Here is a 25,940-nt window from a genome sequence, read left to right as displayed (position 1 = left end):
ATCATTTCTTACACCATCACATTCATGTACCACAATTTATTTAGCCATTTCCCAATTGATGGACACCTACTTTGTTTTCAGTTCTTTGCTATCAAAAACATCTGCTGCTATAAATATTTCGGTGTGTATGGGGACTTCTTATCCATGGACTTCTTGGAATATAAACCTAGTAATGGAATCTCTGGGTCAAAACATATAGATAATTTAGTCACTTTATTTACCTAATTCCAAATTGCTTTCCAAAATGGTTGTATGACTCTGCCAACAATACCCACTGGTATGTGTCTTCCCATAGACCCTCCAACATTGACTATTCCCATCTTTTGTCATCTTTGCCAATTTGCAAGGTGTAACGTGAAACCTCAGAGTTGTTTTATCTTTCTCTTATTATTAGTTTTTGGAGAGTTCTTTTACAAGGCTATTAATACTTTGCACTTCTTTGGAGAATTGTTCAAGCATTAGACTTGGAGTCAGGAAGACCTAAATTCAAATCTAGCCTCAGAAACTTCTTACTTATGTGACCTAGGGCAAGTCACTTAATCTTTTTTTGCCACCGGAGAAGGAAATGGCAAACCATTCCAGTATCTTCAATGAGAAAATCCCATGGATGGAGATCCACGGGGTCACAGAGAGTCAGACACAACTGAACAACAGCTTCTTTTGGGAACTGTTATCATTGGGGAATGGCTTTTGGTTTTCCATGCATACATATCCATATATCTCTATATAAGATAGATGAGGTGTTCGGGGAGGACTAGCACCTCTGGCATGAGGACTTCCTGAGTCCTTTTCAGGGCTGCTCATCTACCTTTGGTGTCTATCTGTCACTCAATCCTCATCTGTGGCTCCAAGAAGCTGTAGCATGGGCATCGGCCACACCCCGGTAAACCATCTCAGTGGAAGGGCTAAACCAGTGTATCCAATGGACCTCAAACCCGTAATGAATTGGTGGGGTGTCTACCCCAACGTGTGAAGGCTTCACCCAGGCACAATGGGCAGAGGAGAACAATTTGTTCCAACAGCTATGAAGGCAGCTGAAGCAGGCTCTGTGGAACACTTAGAGCTCCGTCAGACAATCAAGACTCCAATGTTATCCACTGCATCCCAGGCCATCTCCAGTTACCCTGACTTTTGTCTTGCCACTGGACTTGCATGACTCTGGAAGAGAGAGTGAGACTGACAGCTGTGTGCAACTCTGTCTCACTTCAATCCAATTCACGCACAAATTACACCATCATCCAGTACTCTTATCTGCTGCACCACCTAGCTGGCCTCTTCTTATCCTAGAGGCATTAATTTTGTTTGTGCAGAAGCTTCCATTTTCACATAAAGCTATCTATTTTATCTTCTATGATTGCTTCAAACTGGGCTAAGAAAGTTGCCTGTGAAAGTTACATGATCTGCTTCTCTCCTAGTTTTTTTTTTTAATAGTATGATCTTAAATTCGACATTCCCTTTCAAGTGGTTTGTGGTGGTTCTTTCCATTCTCATTGTGTATATCCTTTTCTTGGTTTGGCTTACTTTCTTCTTCATCCCTTCTTGCTTCTTTGTATCCATCACATCTATCATTTCTTGCAGCACAGAGACATTCCATTACATTCACATACTACAGTTTGCTTAGCTATTCCCTAGGCAACAGCAATCTACTCTGTTTCCAATTTTTTGTCTCAACAAAAAGTGCTGCTGTAAATATTTCGTTGCATACCGAGCCTTTCTTGTTAAAGGTTAGCTAGCCTTTAGAGAGTGCTTTAAGTTTTTCAATATGCTTTACAAATATTATCTCATTTGGTCCTCACAACAATCCTGAGAGCTGGGTGCTATTACTATTCCCATTTCAGGGTTGAGGAAAGAAACTAAGGTAGACAGATGTTAAGTGACTAACCCAGCGGTTACCTACTAAGTGTCTAAGGTTGGATTCGAACTCAGGTCTTCCTTGATCCAGGTATAGCCTACTGAGCCACCTAGCTCACAGCTTCTATTTGGGGGCTGTATTTTCTATATGATTAAATAAAAAAACTAATTCTGGTCTCTAGGTCAATTGCTCCCGGGCTCGTCCCTAGAGAGGGGGCAATTAGCACCATCTGTTGGAGGAGATTCAGCAAAGCCATCTCTGGATCAATCAACCAGCATTTGTCGGTGCTCAGTTGTGTCTGTCTCTTCATGACCCCATTTGGGGTTTTCTTGGCAAAGATGCTGTGGCGGTTTGCCATTTCCTTCTCCAGCTCATTTTACAGGTGAAGAAACTGAGGCAAACAGGGTTAAGGGACCTGTCCAGGGTCATATTGCTAATACGTGTCTGAGTTCTGATTTGAACTCAGGTCTTCCTGACGACTCCACGCTCGGGGCTCTATCCACTGCGCCACCTAGCTACCCAAGAAAGTGATGTAGAAAATGTAACTAATGCGGATTAAACTTTAAAGTATGTTGTGCTTTTCAGAGAGCTGTTAAACTTTTACTAACACACCCCTGCAAATGCCAGTGCCTCCTCACCAGCGATAATCTAGAATTTATTTTCTATGTCTCTTTTATAAAGTACGTTTTTTGTTTTAGAACTCATATTCTAAATGGAAGAGACAGTTATTTATGTGTTGTCTCCCCCATTAAGAAAGTGAGTTCTTTGAGGTCAGTGCCTGGCACATGATGGTCATTTAATAAATGCTTATTGGCTTGATTTGTGGATTAATTCACTCTTCGTCCTTCTCGTTCCAGGGTTCTCTTCCAAAAATACTACATTTCCCATAAGCGCCCGCGCTGGGAAAGTGACAAAGACTTCACTACCGCGGCGCTTTGCGCTTGCGCTGTGACTGACTCTCCTCCCCCTCGGCTTTATAGTCACTTCCTCTGCCGGGCTCTCTCTTTCCCGTCGATGCAAGATGGCGGTGCAGATCTCCAAGAAGAGGAAGGTAAGGTCCTAGGAGCTCCTGGGAGCTAGGGGAGGGATTGCGGGGCCGTATGGGATACCCAAGAAGGAACGGCCGTCTGGCCCTAGGTCCTTGGCTTGTTTGGGCATCGCAAGGAGCCTCGGTGGAGGAGGATGGCGGCGGATTGACGCTCCCGCCGCGGCTGCCTCCATGTTGCTCCTTGGGCTCCGGTCGTGGGGCCGGGCGAGCCCACGATGGCGAGGGCCCAGCTTGGAGATGGGGGGCGCCACGGGGTGGACTGTACCAAGGAGCCGCCGGGGCAGGGGAGACCGGGGGGAGAGGCAGAGAGTTCTCTCGGTTCCTGGGCCGAGTCGTGGTAGCAGGGGAGCCGGGAGGCCCGGATGCCTGGATGCCCACCTCGGGCCGGTGCGTTCCAGGCCAACCCCGTTCCGGGCTTCATTTTCCTCCTCCGTAAAAATCACTAATTGGGGCCTCTTAAGGGGGAGAGCCTGGAAGGAGGGAACGCTCGGGTATTTAAACATTCTTGTCCCGAGGGGGATGAGTGTTGGAAAGAGAACGAACCCCTCTGTCAATGAACCAGCATTTATCAGCGCCCGCGCTGGGCCCGCCTCGGCTAATTGCTAAGCCTTCTTTGATTAATCCCCTTCCTTAGCCTTCAAAGTGTAATAGGAAGGCGTTGACGATTTTATGTCCCTGAAGACAAGTCACGGGCATTTATTAAGCACTTACTGTATGCCAGGCCCTGAGCCACTTGAAGATAGGAGGGATACATGTTGCCTCACCTCACCACTTGTGGAGCCCTCATTCTTACTCATTTTGCAAGTGGTAAAGTGCCAAACGCTTCTCCATAAGACGGGCTTTTCTTGTTGGGTAACTCTTTTCAAAAGAAAAAAGAATTGCTATGTGATCACTGAAGGTTATTACAATATATAATATGCAATATTACGTGTGATATTAAGTATTCTGATTACATAATTATAATAGCTGGCGTTTATATAGTGCTTTCAAGTTTGCAGATATTTTATCTACCCAAGAACCCTGGGAATAGGTGCTGTTATTATTCGCCTTTTCTATATGAGGAAACTGAGGCAGACAGGTTAAGTGACTTTTCCCAGGGTCACACAGCTGGTGTCTGAGACTAGATAGGAATTCAGGTTTTCCTGACTCCAGGTCCAGCATTCAATCGATTATTTAGATGCTGCATCAGACTAGGACTTCAGTGTATATAGTTAAATAACAGGAGCTTCCATTTATGGCCGTGACTTCCATCTTTCACTGTTTGTAAACGTGCTTCACTTAAGTGAGGTTAGGTAGGTGGTGTAAGCACTGTTAGCTTTTACAGATGCAGAAACAGCCACAGAAAAGGTAAAATTAAGTTCTCCAGAGTCATAGCTACTAACTGGCAGGATGGGAGACTCCAATCCAAGTGTTCAGATTCTGAGGCCCTCCCCTCTTTGAGAATTCTCAGTTCTGTTGATGCTTAAGTGGGTCAAAAGAAGGTAGGCTGGTAGATATTGGGGAGATTAACTCCTGCTCAGGTTCTTGGTAGAATGGGGAGAGAGGTGTAGCATGACACTTATTTTCCTGGGACTATGAAGATTAAAATTACTGAGTATCCAGAGCAGTGGGACCACCTAACCTGTAGTTAGTACTTGCTTAACAACCAAGACATGCTCATGGCATCTACTGTTTCCCATCTCAGATGAGCAGCTAGGTGTGGATAGAGTGCCAGTGCCTAAAGTCAGTCCCATTAAATGTGGCCTCAAACACTTTAACAGCTGTGTAACCCTGGGCAAAGTCACTTAACCATGTTTGCCTCGGTTTCCTCATCTGTAAAATGAGCTGGAGAAGGAAATGGCAAACCGCTCCAGTATCTTTACCAAGAAGACCCCAAATGGGGTCATGAAGAGTTGGACACACTGAACAACCTCAACTAAATCAACCTCACCCAGAATTCTCTCCCAATAATAGCATGTTGAAAGGATCTTAACTATTGCTAATAAGTGCCTAAGCTAACTGAAAGAGATTCCAGTTTAATGAGTATGATTTGTAGAAGGGAGAGAAATGGTTTAGTGGTAGATCACATATCAAATTTAATGACACAACTTTTTGGAAAAAGTTAACAGATTGGGATGTAACTCATTTCAGACCATAATTGAATTGCAACCATAGTGCGCTACAGATACAAAAACTTGCAAATAGTGTTGTATTTTTTTTAATTTAAATATCTTTATCTGTAAAATTCATGATAAACATTCATTTAAAAAAGAAGAGAATTTTAGCTTTTAAATTGTCATTGTTAATATCATTATAACAACCAGCATTGTATAGGAGAGGTAGTAAGCACCATCAGGTCAGAGGAGGCTAGGCCTTAGTTACTTTTGGCTCTCCCTACAGGAGTTTGAACATGAGGCTTTTGCATAGACCTTGCTCTCAGTGGCTAATGAACTGAAGCCTGGAATTTGAGGATCAGTTTGGTATAGTAGAGTTGGAAATTTGAATTGGAAGTCAGGTAATCTGGGTCCTACACCTAACTCGTAACCTAAGGGAAGTCACTTTCCCTCTGTACTAAAGTTTACCTCTCTGAAGTGTGAATAATCTAGCCTTTTATTCTGGCTTTTGATTTCGTTAGCCACTTACAGTTCAGGTGCAACTGATGTGGTACATTTAGCCATTTAGGCAGACAACAGACTTTGTGTTCTTTGGGTATTCAGCTCTGACCAGGCAGAGTGGGACTGATAATAGCACCTACCTCAGAGGTTTGTTGGGAGGATCAGGTAAGATATTTTCAAGCCCTTTGTACATGGTAAAAGCACCACAAATGCAACCGTTATAAAAAACCCTTCGATGAAGATTCGATGACGAGTCTGACAGGAGGTGGACTCTTTGTTCAGGTGCTCTCCTCTGCTGCGTTCTGCAGACCAGAATTCAGACTCCTGGCTCAAAGTAACTTCCTAAAGAAGACCTAGAGGCATTTGTCTGAGAAGGGTTGATAACACTTAAATCAGAGCAGAAAAACTAATAGGGCTTTATATCAATACAGGCTCTTTCTTTTATATTTAGTTTGTTGCTGATGGCATCTTCAAAGCCGAGCTGAATGAGTTTCTCACCAGGGAGCTGGCTGAGGATGGCTATTCTGGGGTGGAGGTTCGAGTTACTCCAACCAGGACAGAAATCATCATCTTGGCCACCAGGTAATAAGCCTTTGAGCACTCAATGGAGGGAGGTGCATGCACATCTGCCAGCTGTGTATCAAACAGGGCACTAGCTGAAAGTTGGCCTTAAAAAACAAGACTCACTTACAAGACTTATCATTATGGTTTTATCTTTTTAAATGGACTTGTTCTTCCTAGCACATATTGTATGTTATGTTTCAGCCCTGGTTGTAGTGTGCTTATAGGCCATACAAGCTAGTTTTAGTATTTATTGTAGTTGGATGGATTTGACTTCAACTAGGATTTTTGTAAGTAATAAACCTTGTGTTCGTGCCCTGGTTTGGACACTCACTGGCCATATGAATGGGTAGTTGGTGGCAAAGTATGATTAGGAATTAATGTTCTCATCTCTATCATAATATAGTGGATGCATAGGCCTTGAGTGAAGATTCTATAGCGTAACTTTCCCTTCATATGTAGGAGAGCATAAGGGCTTCAGGTGAAGGTGCTCTGGCCAAAGATGTTGGACACACACCCCAAAAGTCTGTCGTGTTGTGTCTTCATTCTCGATACCACAGTGATGGTGTCTTACAAGTGGATTGGAGTGAGGCAAAGCTGCACAAAGTCAGCCTCAGTCACTCCAGATGTCTTAGTTGAGGTTTAAGGTGTTAAAGCTTAGAAGACTCAAGATACCCTTGTAGTAGAAAGGTGAAGGTAAAAGGGACTTCAGAAAACCTGCATATGAATGAATTCCTTCTATGACGATCGTCCAATGTCTCTGAACAGTGCCAGTAATTGGAAATTAATCACTGAAGACAAACCAGGCTAATGGTTGAGCTTTTGTTTCTTACCTTCCCTTTTACTTTTCACCCACATGCTCCTGGGCCAAATAAAATGTAAGCTTTTCTTAGGCATTTGAGAGCTGCCAAACTGTTCCGTGTCTGCTCCTTCCAGTGATCCCGTTTGCCTCCACTTTCAGGACTCAGAATGTCCTTGGAGAGAAGGGTCGCCGGATTCGTGAACTGACAGCGGTGGTTCAAAAGAGGTTTGGCTTCCCTGAAGGCAGTGTAGAGGTAAGTGTGGCCTTTGGCTGAAGTTTTAATCCTCATTGATACAGTCTCATCATGTGGAGAAGTATAGGAAAGACAAATGAGGGAAATGCAGCTGCTCTTGAGAAGAGTTTTGGGACACAACTATCTTCGAGTATCTGAAAGGAAGTGCTCAGTACAATGAGGTTCCTTACATAACTGTTAGATGTTCCCCTGGGAGCAGGGAGTGCCTTAATCCTAGAGGGAATGTTTTGTTTTGTTTGTTTTTGGTCTTTGGAGGCCAAACAGAAATAGCCCTGGGTAGATTTTAACAGGAGAATCTTGTCAGGTGCTAAGCCTCAGCAAGATGTGCATTTAGGGTCCTTGTTTTGTTCTTTTAAAGCTGTATGCTGAGAAGGTGGCCACCAGAGGTCTCTGTGCTATTGCCCAGGCTGAGTCCCTGCGTTACAAACTGCTGGGAGGTCTTGCTGTTCGTAGGTAAGTTTCCTAGTCCATTCGGACTTAATTTGTACAGCCTGCCTCATAGGGCTATTGTGAGCAAAGTTCATAACCTAGGGAGCTGTTATTTCTTTGGGGACCTTTGATTTCATCAGCTGCTGTTATCTCCAACATCATATAGCTGGACTCCATTGTGCCTTAGTAACAGTTTGCAAATTTCCATGGCTAGAAAAATTCAGGCCAGTCCTTGGAGATGGGGTGAGTTGAGGATTATGGTCTTTAGGACCTCATGCCTGGGATCTGATGCAGTAGCAAGTCAGAGGTTAACTCCTGTTATGTAATACTATAGTGCTAGTCTGAGGCCCTTATCAAAAGTGTGTTCTATCCATCATTTGATCTGGAGAGCGTTGTCTGGAGGCTGCTTGCCATAGTGGGTGCCCAAAAGACCTGGGTCTGCTATTTACCAGCCCTGTAACCTCAGGCAAGTTGCTTTTCTGTGCCTCGTTTTTTTCATCTGTAAGTTGTACCATTAGGGGGCCAGAAGACCTAAAATTTCTTCCAGCATTAGCAGTATAGTCTAGGAGTTATTTCTTGGGCTTAGCTTCTGTGTCTTGAGCTTTTATCTTAACAGGAGAGTCACAGCTGGGCTGAGACTTGCTGACCTTTCCCTTCCTTAATGCTGATTGGGTCTTGTAACTACTAAAACAAATAAGTTTTGTTCAGTTGAATCAGAAATATAAGGTTCTTTTAACATCTCTCTCCCAGTTTCCCCCACTCCCGACAAATAATTAGTGTATTGTTAGATGATAGTCTTTTTTTTCCTTCTCTGCCCCTGAAGGGCCTGCTATGGTGTCCTCCGCTTCATTATGGAGAGTGGAGCAAAGGGATGTGAGGTGGTGGTGTCTGGTAAGCTCAGAGGCCAGAGGGCCAAGTCCATGAAGTTTGTGGATGGCCTGATGATCCACAGTGGAGACCCTGTCAACTACTACGTCGACACAGCTGTGCGTCATGTCCTCCTCAGACAGGGTGAGCAGCTGCAAAAACTTGGGTTCAACTTGGTGTTGCCGCAGATAGCTTATGCCTTGAGGAATTGAATTCAGGAAGGGAAATGGCTGGGTTGGGAGCCTGGATCAGCACTCTATCCCCAGGACTCTGAAGAACCCGAAGGCTGCTGGAATCCCCTTCAGTGATGACAAAGATGACGAGTCAGAAAGGACACGACCTGCTCTGAGTCCCCTGGCATTGGCATGTTTTGTGTCACTGTATGTGGGGGCCTTTGCAAAAGTGTCTTGTCTTTGGTTGATCTAGAGGCATTTGTCTGAGAAGGGGCCAAAGAGCTTTTCTGTACTAGAAAGTTGCTAGATTCTGTCAGATCTTTGTCTCATGTAGCCATTTCATATTTAACCTTGGTGCCATTCAGGTGTATTGGGAATTAAAGTCAAAATCATGTTGCCCTGGGACCCAAGTGGCAAGATTGGCCCTAAGAAGCCCCTGCCTGACCATGTGAGCATCGTAGAGCCCAAGGATGAGATTCTTCCTACCACCCCCATCTCAGAGCAGAAGAGTGGGAAGGCAGAGCAACCAGCTATGCCCCAGCCAGTGCCCACTGCGTAACAGGTCAGTCCATAGAGCTGCATTTGGGTGGGAGCAGCTAGCTAGCGATTGTTTTGTTTAAGAGTGTGTGTGCCAATTTAATGCCTGTCCTCAGAGGCTTGTTCTGCCTGGGGCCTTTGCCCATGGAATGTTTCTTAGTTGCTAGGGACCCAAGAAGTCATTTTGCCTGACACCCACTGAAAAGTATCACAACTTTTCACAATAGATTTGTGTCCATTGCCTTCTGATCTGCACCATAGCCTTGGGAAGGAGGCAGGGTAGGGACTTAGTCTGTTAGAGGCTCTGGGAAACTGAAGTGTCTCCTCTTAATAATGGGCTAGTGACCAAAGCGAGACTTCTCAGAAATGCAGCTTGTAGTTTTATTGGATGGTAAAAGTGTCAGAGGCTTGAAAAGGGACCATAGAACATGGAATGGTAGGGCCAAGAGACCTGAGAGGTGACCAGATTTATAGAGCAGGAAATGGGCTCAGAGAGGAAGTGACTTGCCCAACCTCCCACTGCCTTTCCCACTTTGCTGTCCTGCCTCTGCTTGCATGTCTAGTGATACACTAACTCCCAGGGACTGAGATGCTACCATTTTGGGGCATTTCTGATTGTTCAGAAGCTCTGAAATGGAGCCCAAATCTCATCTCTCATTCCGGGCAGAGTGCACTGTCACTGTGTCTCCTTTTCCTCCTGTCCTTCTGCTTTGGCTCAAGCTGTTGTGGTAGACTCCAATCCCCACCAGTGGAAATCTTTTAACACCTTTTAATATCTTTCAGTGAAATCTTCAATACACCTGTCTTCTCACCTTATCCTATTCTGTCTGTATCAATAGTATTTGTATGCATGTCTCTGTTAACCACACAATGTTGAAAACTTTGCTGTCACCTTTTACTTGTCTCTGTCTTGCACTTACAAATATTTAATAAATGTTAAATTGCAAACACTCTGCTTTCCTTTTATTTTCTGGCAGTTGTCGTAGTTCTTTGGAGCTATACAAAATAATGTGTACTCCTTCCCCCTTCCCTAGCCCTTCAGATATTTGAGGGAGGCAGCTTGGTATATAAAAAGACCTCTGGACCATAACACCTGGATTCCCTGTGTGGCTTTGAGTGGATCGCCCTTTCTAGGCAGTTGGGACTAGCTTTCTCTAGGTTCCCTCTGGCTTTCAAGCCATTTTGTTGTTTTCCCCTGAGGAACTTGTGTGGTTAATAGTACCTCAGTAGACATGGTCCAGATTTAGAGGGTCAGGTCCACCAACCCACCTCTGCCAGAAGATAAGATTGACTGACTCATATGATGGTCTAGTCCAGACTTTCTTTGTAGTTTTCTGTCACTTAGAGTTTTAGTTTCTTGCTTTCTCCTCCTAGAACAGAATACTGATCTCAGGTTCTAATTCTGGCTGTGTTGATCCTTTACACATTTGAGTGATTCTTTTCCCCTCTGCCTCAGTTTCCTCGTGTATAAAAAAAGATGATAGTCCCTCCCTGCCTCCGATCGGGCTAGTTTGAAGTAGGGTAAATGGCTAAGTAGGTAACTTGACTGGATGTTAATCAGGTTTAAGAAATGGCCACTGAGATGTTGATAAAGAGGATTAAATTGATTTGAATATCTTGGAGAAATGATATAAATCACCTAGTTCAAGATGGGGGGTGCAGAATGAGGGACCCTGTAAGTGCTGGACCTTAAGTCTGCCTTCATCATGTAGCTTGCTGTCTAGTGGGGTGGGGGGCATTAAGACAAAGACTATTATACATAGGTGGAAAAAACAGTGCCATGTGTGGTACAAGATGGTAGGTTTTTATATGAGGGGGCATCTTGAAAGGTACATGTAGAATGTGGCTTTTGAGTTAGCCTTTAATTGAGACAAAAGTGGGAGGTGGGGAGACATTGCAGATATGAAGAGCTATAGCCAAGGCAGGAATAGCACAGGTCTGGTTCTGGGCATAGAGGAGTAAACTTGAGTTATAGGTGTATAATTGAAAGTAGGGTGATGGAAAGCCTTGAATGACAAGCAAAAGAATTTGGACTTGATCTGGTAGGCAATAGGAAACCTCTGAAGCTTGAGCAGACTGGTGATATGACTAGATTTAATGCATAAGTTATTCTGGTGGTGGGAAGACTAGTTCAGTGGGATGCTACTGAGGGCTTGATGTAGTGGTAACAGTGGAAATGGAGGGGACAGATGTGAGAGATGTTGTGGAGATCAGAAACTGGCAACAGGCTTTTTCCTTCTCCCTCACCTCTCATATCCAAAGATAACACCAACTTGTAGACTTTAGGGTTGCTGCTTTTATCTAACTTTTGTCTTATTTTGGTTTCAAGGACTCTGTGACACCTGGAATGGTGTGCCCGAAGCTCTTCTGTAAAGATCTTTAATAAAATCTTTTTTTTTAAAACAAACACTCTGGTTGTCGCATTTTTTAAAAGGTGGACAGATTACCAGTAAGAAATGAACAAATTCATCCATAACACCTTGTCCCAGATTTTCAACTATCAGGTACTGGGGATACCAAGACAAAAGAGGGAAGTCAGGAGAAAAGACTTGATTTGGACAAAGTCGTTTCACCAAGACTTGTTTCCTCACTTACATTTCACAGGGTTAGGAAAAAAATAATGCACAATTTCCACACTATAATTATATTTGGTACTATTTATTTAAAGGTGTTTTTTAGGAATTAAAGCACTTTGTAAAATTTTAAGTCTAATGAGAATATGAATTATTAGAGGTCCCCATAAGCAGTGGACCAGCTTTTATATTCCTAAAAGCATGGCTTAGTGGATAGAGAACCTGCCTGGAAACAACAAAAACTGAAGAATGAAACTGGTTATGTGACCCAGGGCAAGTCACTTAACCTCTAACTACTGCAGCACTTAAGATTTAAAGCTGCAACTGAAGAGTGTCCTCACACTGATGGAGAATTCCCTACACCAACGAAATGGTAGGTCCATCCCCCATTTGTCTGTATAACCATGTTCCCAAAGTAGGTTGTACCTCTCCCTGGGGGGTACTGTAGAAGCCTGTGGTGCAATTGGGGGTGTTGAATAAAAATAAGGGGCAGTGGAAGCATAAGGAAATAGAGCATAAAGAAAATTTTGAAAAACCATTTGTGTGTGTTTCATCTATTGTGTAAGTTAGTTGTGATTACATTTTCCAAATAAACACAAAATAGAAGTTATAACCAATCAGTGGTCAATTCTGACAGATTTTAACAAGCAAGTGTGTGGAAAATTGTTGGGAAGTCCAGGATACATCAGCAATTAAATTTAAGATATGTCATTTTTTAAAAAGAATATTATAGTTTTTTGAAATGATGCAAATTTCAAAAACCAGTAGATTTACAGGAGGTGCTAAGTAATTTTTTTTTAAGGGGTGGTAGGCTAAATAAAAAACTGCTTGTTGCTAACTTTTTGCCATTTATTTCCTGGGCAAGTGGGCCTTCTAAATTTGCATCTTCCCATATATGTTTGATATGAAACATCCCCTCTCTTGGTGTTTAGTTTTTTCTCATAACTCCATGAACCACAGCACACCAGATACTTTTTTCCTCCACTATCTACCAAAGTGTCCAAGCTCATCTCTGCTTTTGTCTTCAATCGTTCCCAAGATCAGGGTCTTTTCCAGTGAGTCCTGTCTTCTCATTGTATGGCCAGAGTAAGCTTTGGCTTCAGTACTGGACCTTTCAGTGAACAGTCTGATTTAAGTATTGACCAATTTGCCTTGCTGTGCAAGAGAGGAAGTGTTGGTTCTGCAGTGCTCAGCTTTTCCGTATACAGTCCTACTGTCAAGGCCATACATTGCTGTTGGAAAAACCGTAATTTTGACTAAAGAGATCTTTGTTGGCAAGGTGAGGTCTCCGCATTTTTGTATGCTATCCAGATTTGCCATAGATTGCCTTCCAAGGATCAAGCATCTTATAATTTCATAGCTGCAGTCACAGTCTGCAGTGATCTTTGAGCCCAAGAATATACAATCTGACACCGCTTCCATTTCCATTTCTTCTCCCTCTATTTGCCAGGAAATGTCTGGTTGCCAAGATCTTAGTTTTTTTTTTTTTTTTTGATGTTAAGCTTCAAGCCAGCTTTGATCCTCTTTCACCCTCATCAAGAGGCTTCTTAATTCTTTACTTTCTGCCATCAGAGTGGTATCATCTACATATCTGAGATTGTTAGTATTTCTCCCATCAACTTTATGACTTTTGGGTTAGCCTGGTATTTCATATGATGTACTTTCCATATAAATTAAATAAGGGGATAATATATTCCTTGTACCCCTTTTCCACTCTTAAAGCAATCAGTTGTTCCATGTTTGGTTTTAACTGTTGCTTCTTGACCCACATACAAAGTCAAAGACTTTATTGTAGTCAGTGAAGCAGAAGTTGACCCATTTGGGGTGGTCTTGGCTCATTTTGCAAATAAGGAAACAAGCAGACATGGTTAATTGATTTGCCAATGGTCACAGCTAGTAAGTATTGGGCTGGATTTGAACTCTGGACCTGGGATCTCTCTCCACTGTGCCACCTAACTGCCTAAGGAAACTCTTGCCTTCTCCATAATCCAGCAAATGTTGGCAATTTGGTCTCTAGTTCCTCTGCCTCTTTAAAAACCAGCATTTCTGGTATTTCTTGGTTCACATATTGCTGAAGCCTAGCTTGCAAAATCTTTTTTCACTTAATAGTATTTTATTTTTTCCAATTACGTGTAAAGAAAGGTAGTTTTCAACATTCGCTTTTGCTATAAGATTTTCAGTTTCAAATTTTTTTCTCCCCTCTCCAAGACGTCAGGCAATCTGATAACGGATGATATGTGTACAATCACATTAAACAATTGCACATTAGTCATGTTGTGAAAGAGTCAGAACAAAAGGGAAAAACCTTGAGAAAGGGGGAAAAAAACAAAATAGTATCCCTCAGTCTGCATTCAGACCCCATAGTTCTTTCTCTTGATGTTGGTAGCGTTTTCCATCATGAGTCTTGGAATTGTCTTAGATCATTGTACTGCTGAGAAGAGCCAAGTTTATCAAAGTTGATCGTTGTGTAGTTATGCTGTTACTGTGTACAATGTTCTCCTGGTTCTGCCCGCTTCACTTCGCATCAATTTATGTAAGTCCAGGTTTTTCTGAAATATGCCTGCTTATCATTTCTTGTAGAACAATAGTATTCCATTATTCATATACAACTTGTTCAGCCATTCCCCAATTGATGGGCATCCCTAGCTTGTAGAATCTTAAGCATAACCTTGCTGGCATGTGAAATGAGTACAGTTGTTTGATAATTTGAACATTCTTTGGCTTTACCCTTATAGTATTGGGATGTAAATTGACCTTTTCCGATCCAGTGGCCGCTGTTGTTTTCCAAGTTTGCTGGCATATTGAGTACAGCACTTTTAACAGCATCATCTTCTAGGATTTTAATAGCTCAGTGGAGTTTTGTCACCTCTGCTAGCCTTATTGTTAGCAATGCTTCCTAAAGCCCATTTGATTTCATTCTTTGGGATGTCTGCCTCTAGATCAGCAACTACACCGCTGTAGTTATCAGTGATGTTAAGATCTTGCATAGTTCTGTATATTTAATCTCTTCTGCTTCTGTTAAGTCCCTACCAGTTTTGTATTTTATCATGCCCATCTTTGCCTGAAACATTCCCTTAATATCTCTGATTTTCTTAGAGATCTCTTGTCTTTCCCATCCTATTTTTTTTTTTCTATTTCTTTGCATTGCTCATTTAAGAAAAGCCTTCATCTCCTTTCTATTCTCTGGAATTCTGCATTAAGTTGGATGTATCTTTCCCTTTCTCCTTTACCTTTTTCTTTTCTTTCCTCAGCTATTTGTAGAACCTCATCAGACAACCATTTTGCTTTCTTGCTCTTTTTTTTGGAGTGTTTTTTTGTTGCTGCCTCTTTATTGTGAACCTCTTTCTTTAGTTCTTCTGGCACTATCTACTAGACCTAATCCCTTAAATCTATTCATCACCTCCACTTTATATTCACCAGAAATGCTACACCTATACAGTCTGATGGTTTTCCCTTTCGTTCTTCAATATAAGTCTAAATTTTGGGACAGCAAGGTGGCATAGTGAATGGAGCACTGGCCCTGGAGTCAGGAGGACCTGAGTTCAAATAAGGCTTTAGACACGTACTGGCTGTGTGACTCTGGGCAGTTCACTTAACTCCGATTGCCACCCAAAAAATTTAAGTTTAAATTTTACAATAAGAAGCTCATGACCTGAGCTACAATCAGTACAGCTCTACCTTTGACTACAAAGTATATAATCAGTTTAATTTCTTTTTTAACCATTTGGTGATGTTCATGTGTAGCGTCACCTTTTGTGTTGTTGAAAAAGAGTATTTGCTATGACCAATGAGCCATCTTGACAAAACGTCTCTGCCCTACTTCATTTTTTACTACAAGGCCAAACTTGGCATGTTATACCAATTGTCTTTTGATTTCCTATGTTAGCATTCCAATCCCTTTTGATAGATGTGACATCTATTTTTGGTGTTATTTCTAGAAGATATAGGTCTTCATAGAACTGATCAACTTAGGCCTCTTCAGCATCAGTGGTCGGAGCATAGACATGTTACTGTAATGTTGAACTGTTTGCTTTGGATTTGAGCAGATATCATTCTGTTGTTTTTAAGATAATACCAAAGTACTGTTTTTCTTACCTTTATTGACTGAGGGCTTCTCATTTATTCTAAAGGATTCTTACCCACAGTAGTATACATAATGATCACTTAAATTCATCCATTCCCATCTTTTTTAAGTTCACTGACACCCAAGATGTGAATGTTTAATCTTTCTATCTCCTGTTTGACCACCTCCAGCCTACCTTGGTTCATAGATCTCACCTTCCAGTTTCCTATGCAATACTGATCTTTACAGCATTGGATACAGCATTCCTTTCATCACCAGATATATCTGCAGCTGTGGTTTCTTTTAGCTTTGGCCCAGCTCCTTCATTAGTACTAGGGCTATTTGTAGTTGTCCTTCACTCTTTTGACCTGAGGGGCTCATCTTCTGGTGTCATATCTTTTCATTTTAATACTGCCCATGGGGTTTTCTTGGTAAAGGTACTAGAATGGTTTTCCATTTCATCCTCTAGTGGATCACCTTTTGTTTGAACTCATCATTATGACCCGTCTATCTTGGGTAACCCTGTACAGCGTAGCATATAGCTTCATTGAACTATGCAAGCCCCCTGCCTGACAAATCAGTGATCCAGGAGGGGAGGAGGCTTCTACACATATATACTTTCAACTTGGCAGTTCCTCAGTTTAATAAATTCTTGTGACTTAGTCCTATATTCTGCCTCAGCTAGTCATACTCTTGATTCTTGCTGTCCACCTACAAATCTTCCAACATTCGTAAACTCTAAAATTCCTTTATCTTCACAGTTTATCATGCCATCTTACCACATTTTGGGTTTTTTTTTTTTTTTTTTGAGACTGGATCTCTTCTTTTGCCCAAGCTGGAAGTGTAGCAGCCACTCTTCCTCCATAAAGAGGCAAATGGTCTGGGTCATCCTTTTTTAGCCTGATTGGCCTCTTGTTCTTGAAAGTTTACCATGCTGGCACCAGATTTGGGGCAGATACCTGACTGCCTTTAGACCAACTGCACTTTAAAACTCAGCTCAGTTCACCTGTCAGCGCAAAGGAATCATAGGTGTTAGACACCACTTGTAGGGCCTTGTGCCTTATAACCCCACTCTTTACTGCGGTTTTCAATTCTGGAAGGGAGCTAGATTGACTGAACAGTGATGTAAAGTATGATAGAGAACAAGCCTGATGGGAATGGTAGTAAGTTAACAACAGAATAGGGTTCTAGATGGCACAGTAGAAGTAGAAAACGTTGGAATAGACACACTCAGGATAGAATAAGCCTGAGGTGAATGAGGTTATAGAGTGGTAACAGAAAAAGTTTTGCCTAGGTAACCCTAGGGAGTCACAGAGATTGTAAGAGGAAAAGGAGAGAGTTTGCTAGCCAAAAGACAGTTGCCAGGAAAAATGTGGCCTAGACCCCAGCTGGATGTTGTTTTGAAACTACCCAGCCAGCCATGGGAGAAGAGGTTAGTTTCTAAATTTCTGAGGTCAGGTAGTCTAGTTGTGAAGCACCGGGTGGTGAAAGGCCTGATACCCTAACTTTATATGATGACTGATTTCCCTCATTAGTAGAGACAGCTCTGCCCCAGGTCCCCAGCTCCATGTTCATTGAATTATCAGCCCTTTGACTGGGGATGGGGGTGGGTGGGCAGAGGATCTCTAAGATCTTTCCTGGTACTCTTACCTTCTTGTATTCTGTGACTCTGAATTTTATCCTGTACATTGAGGCCCAACTGAAATTCTTTAATGCTAGTACTTTCTCAGTAGGTGAAGTAGTGACCTTTGTATTTCAGAGGTCCCAGAAGGAGAACAGTATGATTGAGCAGGTCACGGTGTACTCTGAGTTAGCCACTAGGGAGCAGTAGCTTCTCAGAGTTTCCTCAAAATGAGATGGTCTGCAGTCTATAATGCCTACCAGCTCTGGTGATTTAGAATAGTAGTAATTGCCATTCATATGTTGATTTGAAGTATGCAATTCATTTGAGGTAGGTATGGATAAGACCTGTGATTCCATTGGCATAGGGAAATTCCAGGTGCAGAAACTCCTACCAATACAGGCAGGCACCTTCTCTGCAACCAGTATCCCTTTCTCAGAAGGAAGCTGTGTTTCAGAAAGGGAAGTGACTTGGCTACAGTTATATAGCTAATTAAGTGTCAAAGGTAATATTTGAATCTAGGTCTTATGATTTCAGGTTAAGTACTCAATCTGTGAAAAAAAAATTCTAAATGTTTTGGTAATTCTATTCCAATATAATTCCCTTCTTTTGGAACCTTTTGTATTTTATGCATTCAAAAACATTATTCTGAGAAAGGGTCTGTGGGCTTTCCCAGACTTTGAGAATCTATAATGCAAAAAAAGGCTAAGAACTCCTATACTAAAACATACTGCCAAAGCCAAACCCTCTTCTATAGATGATGAAATTGAGTGCCAGAGAAGAAAATTAACTTAATTGGATATTAAATGGCAGAGATTTGCTGGACTAAAACTACAGATTCAATGCTTTACCCAACTACATTATTTTTCCTTATATTCCCTTGGCCAATTACTCAACAAATACCCAGTTAACTTCAGTTGTACACTGTCGACCTGAAAGTTTGGTTAAAGGAGGCAAACAGGCTAGGTGATATATAAATTCACATAGTTTATTCCCTTGAAGCTGGCAGATACATGATCATGGAATCAGAAGCAAACCTCTGATTGACTGGAAGAAGAAAGACAAGGTTTAAGTAACAATCCCAACTGCAGTTTATGATCTCCATATCAAAGAAGGGAAGTTCTTAGTTGAACAAGACAATTGACTAGGTAGGGTCACTTAGAGATTAGGACCACAGGATGCAGATGTCTCTAGAATATCAAGATAAGAGAAATCCCACTGTTCTGGTTGCAGACGTTCTGTCACCAACAGGAAAGATACCCCTTGTCAATCTTACCTGGTCTTTGAAGTTGCTGAGGCAGGAAAGGGCATTTTTAGAATAAAGCAAAAGCAGTTTGGATGCTTTGGATGTTCTTGGGGTTCAAATAATCTGAAAGGATTGTCAACATCATGGCTCCCCTTCCTAATAATTAGAGCTCCTCCACAATAATTATCAGGGGCAGCTAGGTGGCATGGGCCTGGAAGTGAGGAAGACATCTTCCTCAGGTCAAATCTGGCCTCAGACACTTACTAGCTGTGTGACCCTGGGCAAGGCACTTTAACACTGTTTGCCTCAGTTTTCTCATCTGGAAAAAAGAGCTGGAGAAGGAAATGGCAAACCACTCCAGTATCTTTGCCAAGAAAACCCCGAATGGAGTCACAGAGTCAGACAGGACTAAACAACCATACAATAAATTCTTAAAACTCTCACCATCCTGTCTGACTTTGGAGTCTTGACTTTGGTGGTTGGCTCGACAGGGGCCTTTCTTCCCAGGGTGGCATTGGGGAGTGCTGGCTTTTAGATAGCATCAACATAGCTGACAGCTATATTGGTACTTTAGGGGGTGGATCAGAGTTACATTTTGCTTTGTTAAAAAGCCAATTGTTGGGAGGATTGGAACGCAGTGAGATAATGAAGAATTACCTCCATAAAAATACTTAACCAGTTAGAAAAAAACAACTAAAAAGTCATATTCGAAAGGCATACTTCAGGTCATCTTGTCTGATTCATGTTTGAACGTCATTTCTTCATATAACATTCCTGAGAAGTGGTCATTCAGCTTGTGTGAACTAACAGAGAATGAAGTAGGCAGGACCAGAGAGAAAATCTATGGATTAACTACCGTGATGTAAGGGAAGAAAACATTGAGACTTCAGAACTTGGTGAAATACAGTGATTCTTCATGACTTCAGGGGATTGATGATGAGGCATGTCTCCTGCCTTTCTCTCAGGAGATGCATAAAGATGCAGGCATTTTCAGATAGGCCAATATGTCAGTTCATTAGGTTTGACTATATGTGTTGGAAGGGAGGGTTCTCTTTGTGGAGATGAAGATATCACTGGGAAATCATATTGATGTTTAAAAAAAGATCAGTATTAATAATGTTTGGTGGGGACCATGACAGGGGTTGGGGAAGGGGCAGAAAGAACAGTGTCTTTGAAGCCCTCCTGTAGAGAGGATCCCACTTTTTCCAAAGGTAGCCTCATCTACTTTTTAGATGCTCTTTTCTTCAACCAAGCTGAGCTCCACCCCTTTGCCACTTCATCCCCACTATACCCAGCTTTGCCATTTGCAGCCAAGCAGAACAAGTCTAATATTTCAGGTTTTTGGTTGCTCTTCCCCATCGTAATTCTTGAAGACAGTCATATCTCTCCTAAACCTAAAATCCCCAGATTTTTCAACCTGATCTTCTATGATCCAAATCACCCTGGTCATCCTTTACAAGATGCTTGACCTGGGATTAAGCCCCAGCTCTGTCACTTACTGTGCCTTTGGCCAAGTCACTGTGGCTTTCTGACCCTCAGTGTTCCCCCTATTAAAGAAGTTGAAGTTAGCTCATAATTTGGTTCATTGGAGAGAACACTGACTCTGTAGACAGAGGACCTGGGTTCAAATCCTGTCTCATACAATGGAATGAGCAATGGCTCTAGGTTTAAATCCTGCCTCTGATACTTCTTACCTGTATGACCCTGAACAAGTCACTTCTCTGGGCCTTAGTTTTCTCATTTGTAAAATGAGGGATTTGGACTAAGGTGATCTCTGAGGTCCCTTCCAGATCCAGATCTAGGAGCCTACATTTCTGAAGCCTCCCCTAACCATTCTGCAATCCAAAGTGAGAGATAGCCAGAATCTCAAAGCCTTCAGTTCTGGAATCAGAATGGAATTAGTTCCCTACTTCCCTTGGTGTTGGGAGTGGGGAATGCATCCCTGCTTCCCAAAGAGCTTTCCTGTTTTAACAGTGGGAGTGAACGTACCATCAATGGGTCTCTGCCAGCCAACATCAAGTTTGAGGATTGAAGCTAGGGAGTCAATCATTGGGATTAGTGGTGGTGGTGGTGGTGGTGGTAGCAGTAGCAGGAGTAGTAGTAGTAAACAGTAACAACTACAACTGGTTTAGAGTTGGAAGGGACCTTGAGTCCAGCCTCGTTTTTACAGTCTAGTGTGGGGACAGGATAAGGATAACGGCTTATGTATATGGCTCCTTCTAACATTCCAGTCATCTCAATAGCTTATCACTGTCATCAGCTATTGAGCCAGCTGGGGGGAGACTAGCCCTAGCTCACTGCTCTGCCCACAGTATGTGCTTAATAAATGTTTATTAATGGATTAGCTTGATCCATACCTTTCCCCCACCCCAACTTTTGAAGTTTTCTGAAATTTACTTGGAAAAGTCTTTTACCCTGGGGTCCATTAATTAAAAAAAAATTAACTAAATTTCAATATAATTGGTTTCCTATGAAAACCAACAGACTCTGTGGATCCACAGAATCTTACAGATTTTGTTACATGCACTTAAAAACCTTATTCTGAGAAGGGGTTTATAGGTTTTACCAGACTACCAATGGAGTCCATGACACAAAAACGATTATGAAACCTTTGCCCTAATGAGCAACCTTCTGATCATAAGCCCCTCCTCTCTTAGGCAGGCTGTACCTCGATACAAAGCCTTTCAGTGGGCTCAGGTCCTGCCTTGGAGATACCTTTCCCTTTACCCTAAACTCAGGAGTTGCCTTTCCTCCCCTTGATTCTTAGACCTCTCTGACATCTGTGCATATAACCCAATTCTTCTTTTGTGTAGTCATGTCTATTCCTGTTCTTATCTCCTCCAACTAGACTGTAAGTTTTTTGGGAGTAAACTACTTTCCATCTTCATATCCCATAGTAGGTGCTTAATAAATGTCTGAAATGGAAGTAGGTTCTCCACAGTGTTTAGTGTTGCAGAGAGATTAAGGGAAGGGAGAGTCAGGAAAATGCATTGGATTTACCAGTTTATGTCATTAGTGACCAGTTTTTGGTAGACTGGTGAAAGAAGAGAGTGGGTCATGTAGAATGGAGGCAAGTAGTGGAGACAGCTTTTTAAAAAATTGAATCAGATTTCATTGGTGCCAATTGTCACCTTCTTTTAGTCGCCTGGGTACTTTGAAGTTATGTGATTTGCCCAGGGTCACATAGTTGGTAAGTGGCATTTTCCAGAATTTTAGCTGTGACAAGAGAAAGGTGGTATTGTAGCTAAATGGGGTAGCAATGTCAAAGGATGGCTTTTGTTTATTTTTAAAGGATCAGGGAGGCAGAAGCATATTTACAAGTATATGGGAATTTGAGAGTGAAGAGGAGAGGGAGGGAGGGAGAAAGAGAGAAAGAGAGAGAGAGAGAGAGAGAGAGAGAGAGAGAGAGAGAGAGAGGAAGAAGAGGAGGAGGAAGAGGGAGGTGGAGGTGTGTGGGGAGCATTTGGAAATTTGAGAGAGGAAAATTCCTACTACTCCCCAGTCCCTCTCCCCTGTCTCTCCCCATAGTGCCTGTTACAATGCTGAGCAGGTGCAAAAAGCCTATTCAGCACCAGCCTCTGAGGACAGGGCTAGTAGGTGCAGGATGTGGGGGAAGAGTGTTTTCCCATCCATTATCTCAGTGTTACTTACAATAGCCTCATCCTGTAAGCAGGGCATAGTTTACCATCCCCATTTTATTGGAGAGGAAACTGACATCTCTTTGCCAGTGCTGGACAGTAAAACCTTACTTCAATTTGTTAATGCTGAGGGCTGTTTCCTGGATGATCACAGGTCAATGTGCCCTATAGAAAAGGTATGTCAGTGGAGATGGAGTGGGTTTAGTTAGGATAATTCAGACTGAAATTGGGTCCCCTCCCTCCTCCAACTGTGTCCCTGGAAATTAGCTCCTCAATTCGAAGCCAAGCTTAGCTGAAAGAGCTGTGAACCAAGCAGACGTCTTTGTCTCTTCCAGAGGAAGAGGGGGAGGTTGTAATGCATTCATCTTGCTCCCTCTCCGGCCCTCCGCCCTGCATCCAGACGAGCCCTCAGACCTCCTCGAGGTCTTTGTGTGAGGAAAAGCTTTGTTAAGTGTGGGGCTTGCCTGCTGTGTAAATTGCCTATCTGGAATCATTCTCCTTTAGTTCCAAATTGCTTCTGCCTGGGCGGGGCTCCCCCCTCCCAATTTGGAGTTGAGTGTGGAGGTTTTTGTTTCCTTTCCTGGGCAGAGGGAACAGAGGGCTGGTTGACAGGGGGAGATTATAACTGTCAAACATACCCATCAGCATTCAGAGAACTGCTCCCAAGCCCAGCCTTGGAGGATGATGGCTTCCTATGTTTTCTTGAGGCGTAGGTGGGGGAAAGAGATCTATACTGGACGTCAAAAGACTTGAGTCCTTGACCCAGCTCAGCCACTGATTTACTGTGCGATCTAGGAAGGAGAACCATATTGGTGATCTAGTTCAGGATTAACTAGTACACAAACTGATTTTAAAAATATTTTGGTAATTGTATTTCAGTATAATTGGTTTCTTATTTATGTATATAAAAACATGATTTTGAGGACACCATAGGTTTCTCCAGACTGCCAAAAGGCACAGAAAAGATGAAGGGCCCCAGTTCTGGTCCAAGCCGCTCATTTTGCAGATGAGGAAACTGAGGTTGGAGATATCCAATGACTTAAGGTCATATTGATAGATATGAATGGAGGCAGAACTTGAACTCAGTTCCTCTGGCTCCATATTTAGCACTCTTTCCCAGTGTATGTTAATGCCCCATCTAGGCTTCAAATCCCTATTATGTTAAGTAGAGACCCTTGGATTTAGGGAGTTAGAGTGGCATAGTGGACAGAGCATTGGGCTTGGAGTGAGGAAGACCTGGACCCTTACTACCTGGGTGACCCTGGGATAGTCATTTCCTCTCTGTGCCTTGGTTTCTTCATCTGAAAATGAGGGGGCTAGATCCAGTGGTCTGTGATCCCACGGCTTAGGGGATCCTTAGACTCCTCTATTTTCTAATGTCCCGAACACTGATTTGGCTTTGCGGTTGTAACCCCAACACTTGGGTGGTGCTTTCCCCTCCATTATCTTCTAGGCTCCTTTTCTGAGAAGTGTCCCCAGAGCCTGGCTTGAGCCTTCCTGACAGGGAATCAGATAGATAGGCATGTGCTTATTAGGGTCCTTGCAGCAAATGGCCACAGCTGGTACCCTCTGCTCTGGCCACAAATATCTACTTTGAATCATAGGTACTGAGAACTAAAAGGAACATTGGAGTCATTTAGTTCAGAGGTTCTTTGATTTTTGTGTATGTCCTGGATCACTTTGGCAGTAGTCTGGTGAAGCTTAGGGACCCCTTCTCAGAGCCATGTTTTTAAATGCATAATAAATTAAATCCATTGGATGACAAAGGAAACCCATTATCATGAAGTACAATTATCAAAATAGTAAGAGACCTAGTTCATATATCCCTCGTCAAGAATCCCTGATTTAGTCCAGTGTCTTCATAGGGCAGAGGAAGAAAATAAGGCCCATAGAGATGAAGCCTTTCTTCATCCACTTTCCCAGAATCCCACGGTGGCAGAGTTAGATCGAATGTCCAGGTCTCATCTGCTAGATCTCAGTTTAGGGCTCATGCTGGCTCCCTCCTCTCACTCATTTACCTCCAAACTACTCTATTCATCTTTCTCATTCACCTGTGAGAATGATATTTTGCTCAGGAAGAAAAGATTACATACAAGGTGTTTGTCCACAATGAATCAGTCTGGGCATTTAACGCTGGCAGAAGAGGTGCTTGTCTGTCTTCCCTCTCCCCTCCACCTCCAGATCAGGGGCTTCCCTGAGGTCAGTGGCTATCCTCTTTCTGTCACCCCTCTACAGTACACAGCTCCCCACCCGGAGAACATTGCCAACTAAATGCCAATTCATTAAACATTATTAAGATGCTCATCGTTTTTAGGGAGGGATTTATCTTGATTTGCCCTGGCTCTTGCAGTCTGGTTTAAAGGATGGATTGGGGTAGGGGGGTGGAGCGTTCATGTTGCCATGTCTCAGTCCTGGTGCACTGTACCCCTGATGCTTCCTGGCTGACTCTCCTTTACCAGCATGATCCTAGGGATTGCTGTGATGGGATGGGGGGACGGGAGAGAGGGCAACCTCCTCGGTCATTATCAGTGGCTTCCAGATGGTCCTAGTGCCTATAATCCTGGTTAATCAGTCTGGACCCCAGGCTCAGCTGGAAAACAGTGTTTTTGATGAGCCTGGCCCCAGCTGGGGAAGCCTCAGCACCAGTGCCTCCAGGGGGGCTGTGGGCAAAGGAAGGTGCAGGGGAAGCCTGATGGGGATACCATGCTTCTCATCAGAGCTCAATGAAAAACATGTGGACATTTTGCCTTTAAAATGTAATCTATGTGCAAATGAGGAGTGGGGGGAGAATTTTAGAGAAAAGATAGCCAAGACTAGCCTCCCTCTGTCTGTTCTTGGGATTCAAATGACTAGGGGATTATAAAATCCATTTGGCTCCTCCCATATTATAGAACACTGAGAGTTAGAACTACTCTTAATATGTAAACTGTTAGAGCTGCAAGGGACCTTAGAACACAGAATGTCAGAGATGGAAGGGGCCTTAGAACACGAAATGTCAGAGTTGAGAGGCATCTTAGAATGGAGAATGTCAGAGCCAGGAAGGCACTTAGAACACAGAATGTCAGAGCTGGGAGGGCCCTTAGAACACAGAATGACAGAGCTGAGAGGGGCCTTGAACTTGGAATGTCAGAATTGGAAGGGGCCTTAGAACATGGAATGTCAGAGCTGGGAGGGACCTCAGAACATGGAATGTCAGAGCTGGGAGGGGCATTAAAAATCATTTAGTCCAACCTGATCATTTTAAAGAGGGGGAAACTGAGGCCCAGGTTGTATAGGTCATTCAGTGATTTCAAAGGAAGTTTTGAGGTTTCCAGCCCAGGGCTCTTTGCATAGCACCACACTCAGAGACCTCATTCAAGCCATCACCTTTAATTAAAAAAAGTCTACTCGTTTGTCTTTTTTTTTTAATCTCCCTTAATTTCTCAAACACAGAAGCTTTATGTGTGTTTCCTGACTTGTGGCCCTCTGAGTTTGGTAACTCAGAAGACCTGGATTTTAGTTAATTTTATCATTTTGTTCGGGCAACTGACTTATTTTACTCTGGGCCTTAGTTTCCTCATTTATAAAACAAAAAATAGGTTGGACAAAATGATCTCTAAGGTCCCTTCCAGCTCTGAATTCTGAACTCTAAAATACACCAGAGGGTGAGATCAGAGTAAAGAAGTTCAGAAAAATGTTCTAAG

General features: G+C 42.7%; 1 protein-coding gene and 2 non-coding genes across 3 annotated transcripts; all 3 read left to right on the top strand.

The window, feature by feature from the left end:
* The first annotated feature begins 2,829 nt into the window (after positions 1–2,829).
* Positions 2,830–11,523, top strand: RPS3 (ribosomal protein S3). The gene is made up of 7 exons (XM_036745529.1): positions 2,830–2,903; positions 5,946–6,076; positions 7,017–7,110; positions 7,469–7,563; positions 8,363–8,550; positions 8,945–9,141; positions 11,446–11,523. Exons 1-6 carry the CDS (start codon positions 2,874–2,876, stop codon positions 9,136–9,138), a joined length of 732 nt encoding a protein of 243 aa, XP_036601424.1. The 5' UTR covers positions 2,830–2,873; the 3' UTR covers positions 9,139–9,141; positions 11,446–11,523.
* LOC118840546 lies at positions 5,725–5,870 on the top strand. The gene has a single exon (XR_005009724.1). It is a non-coding gene; the product is annotated as a small nucleolar RNA SNORD15 (small nucleolar RNA).
* LOC118840545 lies at positions 8,706–8,851 on the top strand. The gene has a single exon (XR_005009723.1). It is a non-coding gene; the product is annotated as a small nucleolar RNA SNORD15 (small nucleolar RNA).
* Positions 11,524–25,940: the final 14,417 nt, after the last annotated feature.

The sequence above is a fragment of the Trichosurus vulpecula genome, chromosome 2 (assembly GCF_011100635.1).
Source record: "Trichosurus vulpecula isolate mTriVul1 chromosome 2, mTriVul1.pri, whole genome shotgun sequence".
Classification (NCBI taxonomy): domain Eukaryota; kingdom Metazoa; phylum Chordata; class Mammalia; order Diprotodontia; family Phalangeridae; genus Trichosurus; species Trichosurus vulpecula.
This window is presented reverse-complemented; position numbering and strand designations above follow the sequence as displayed.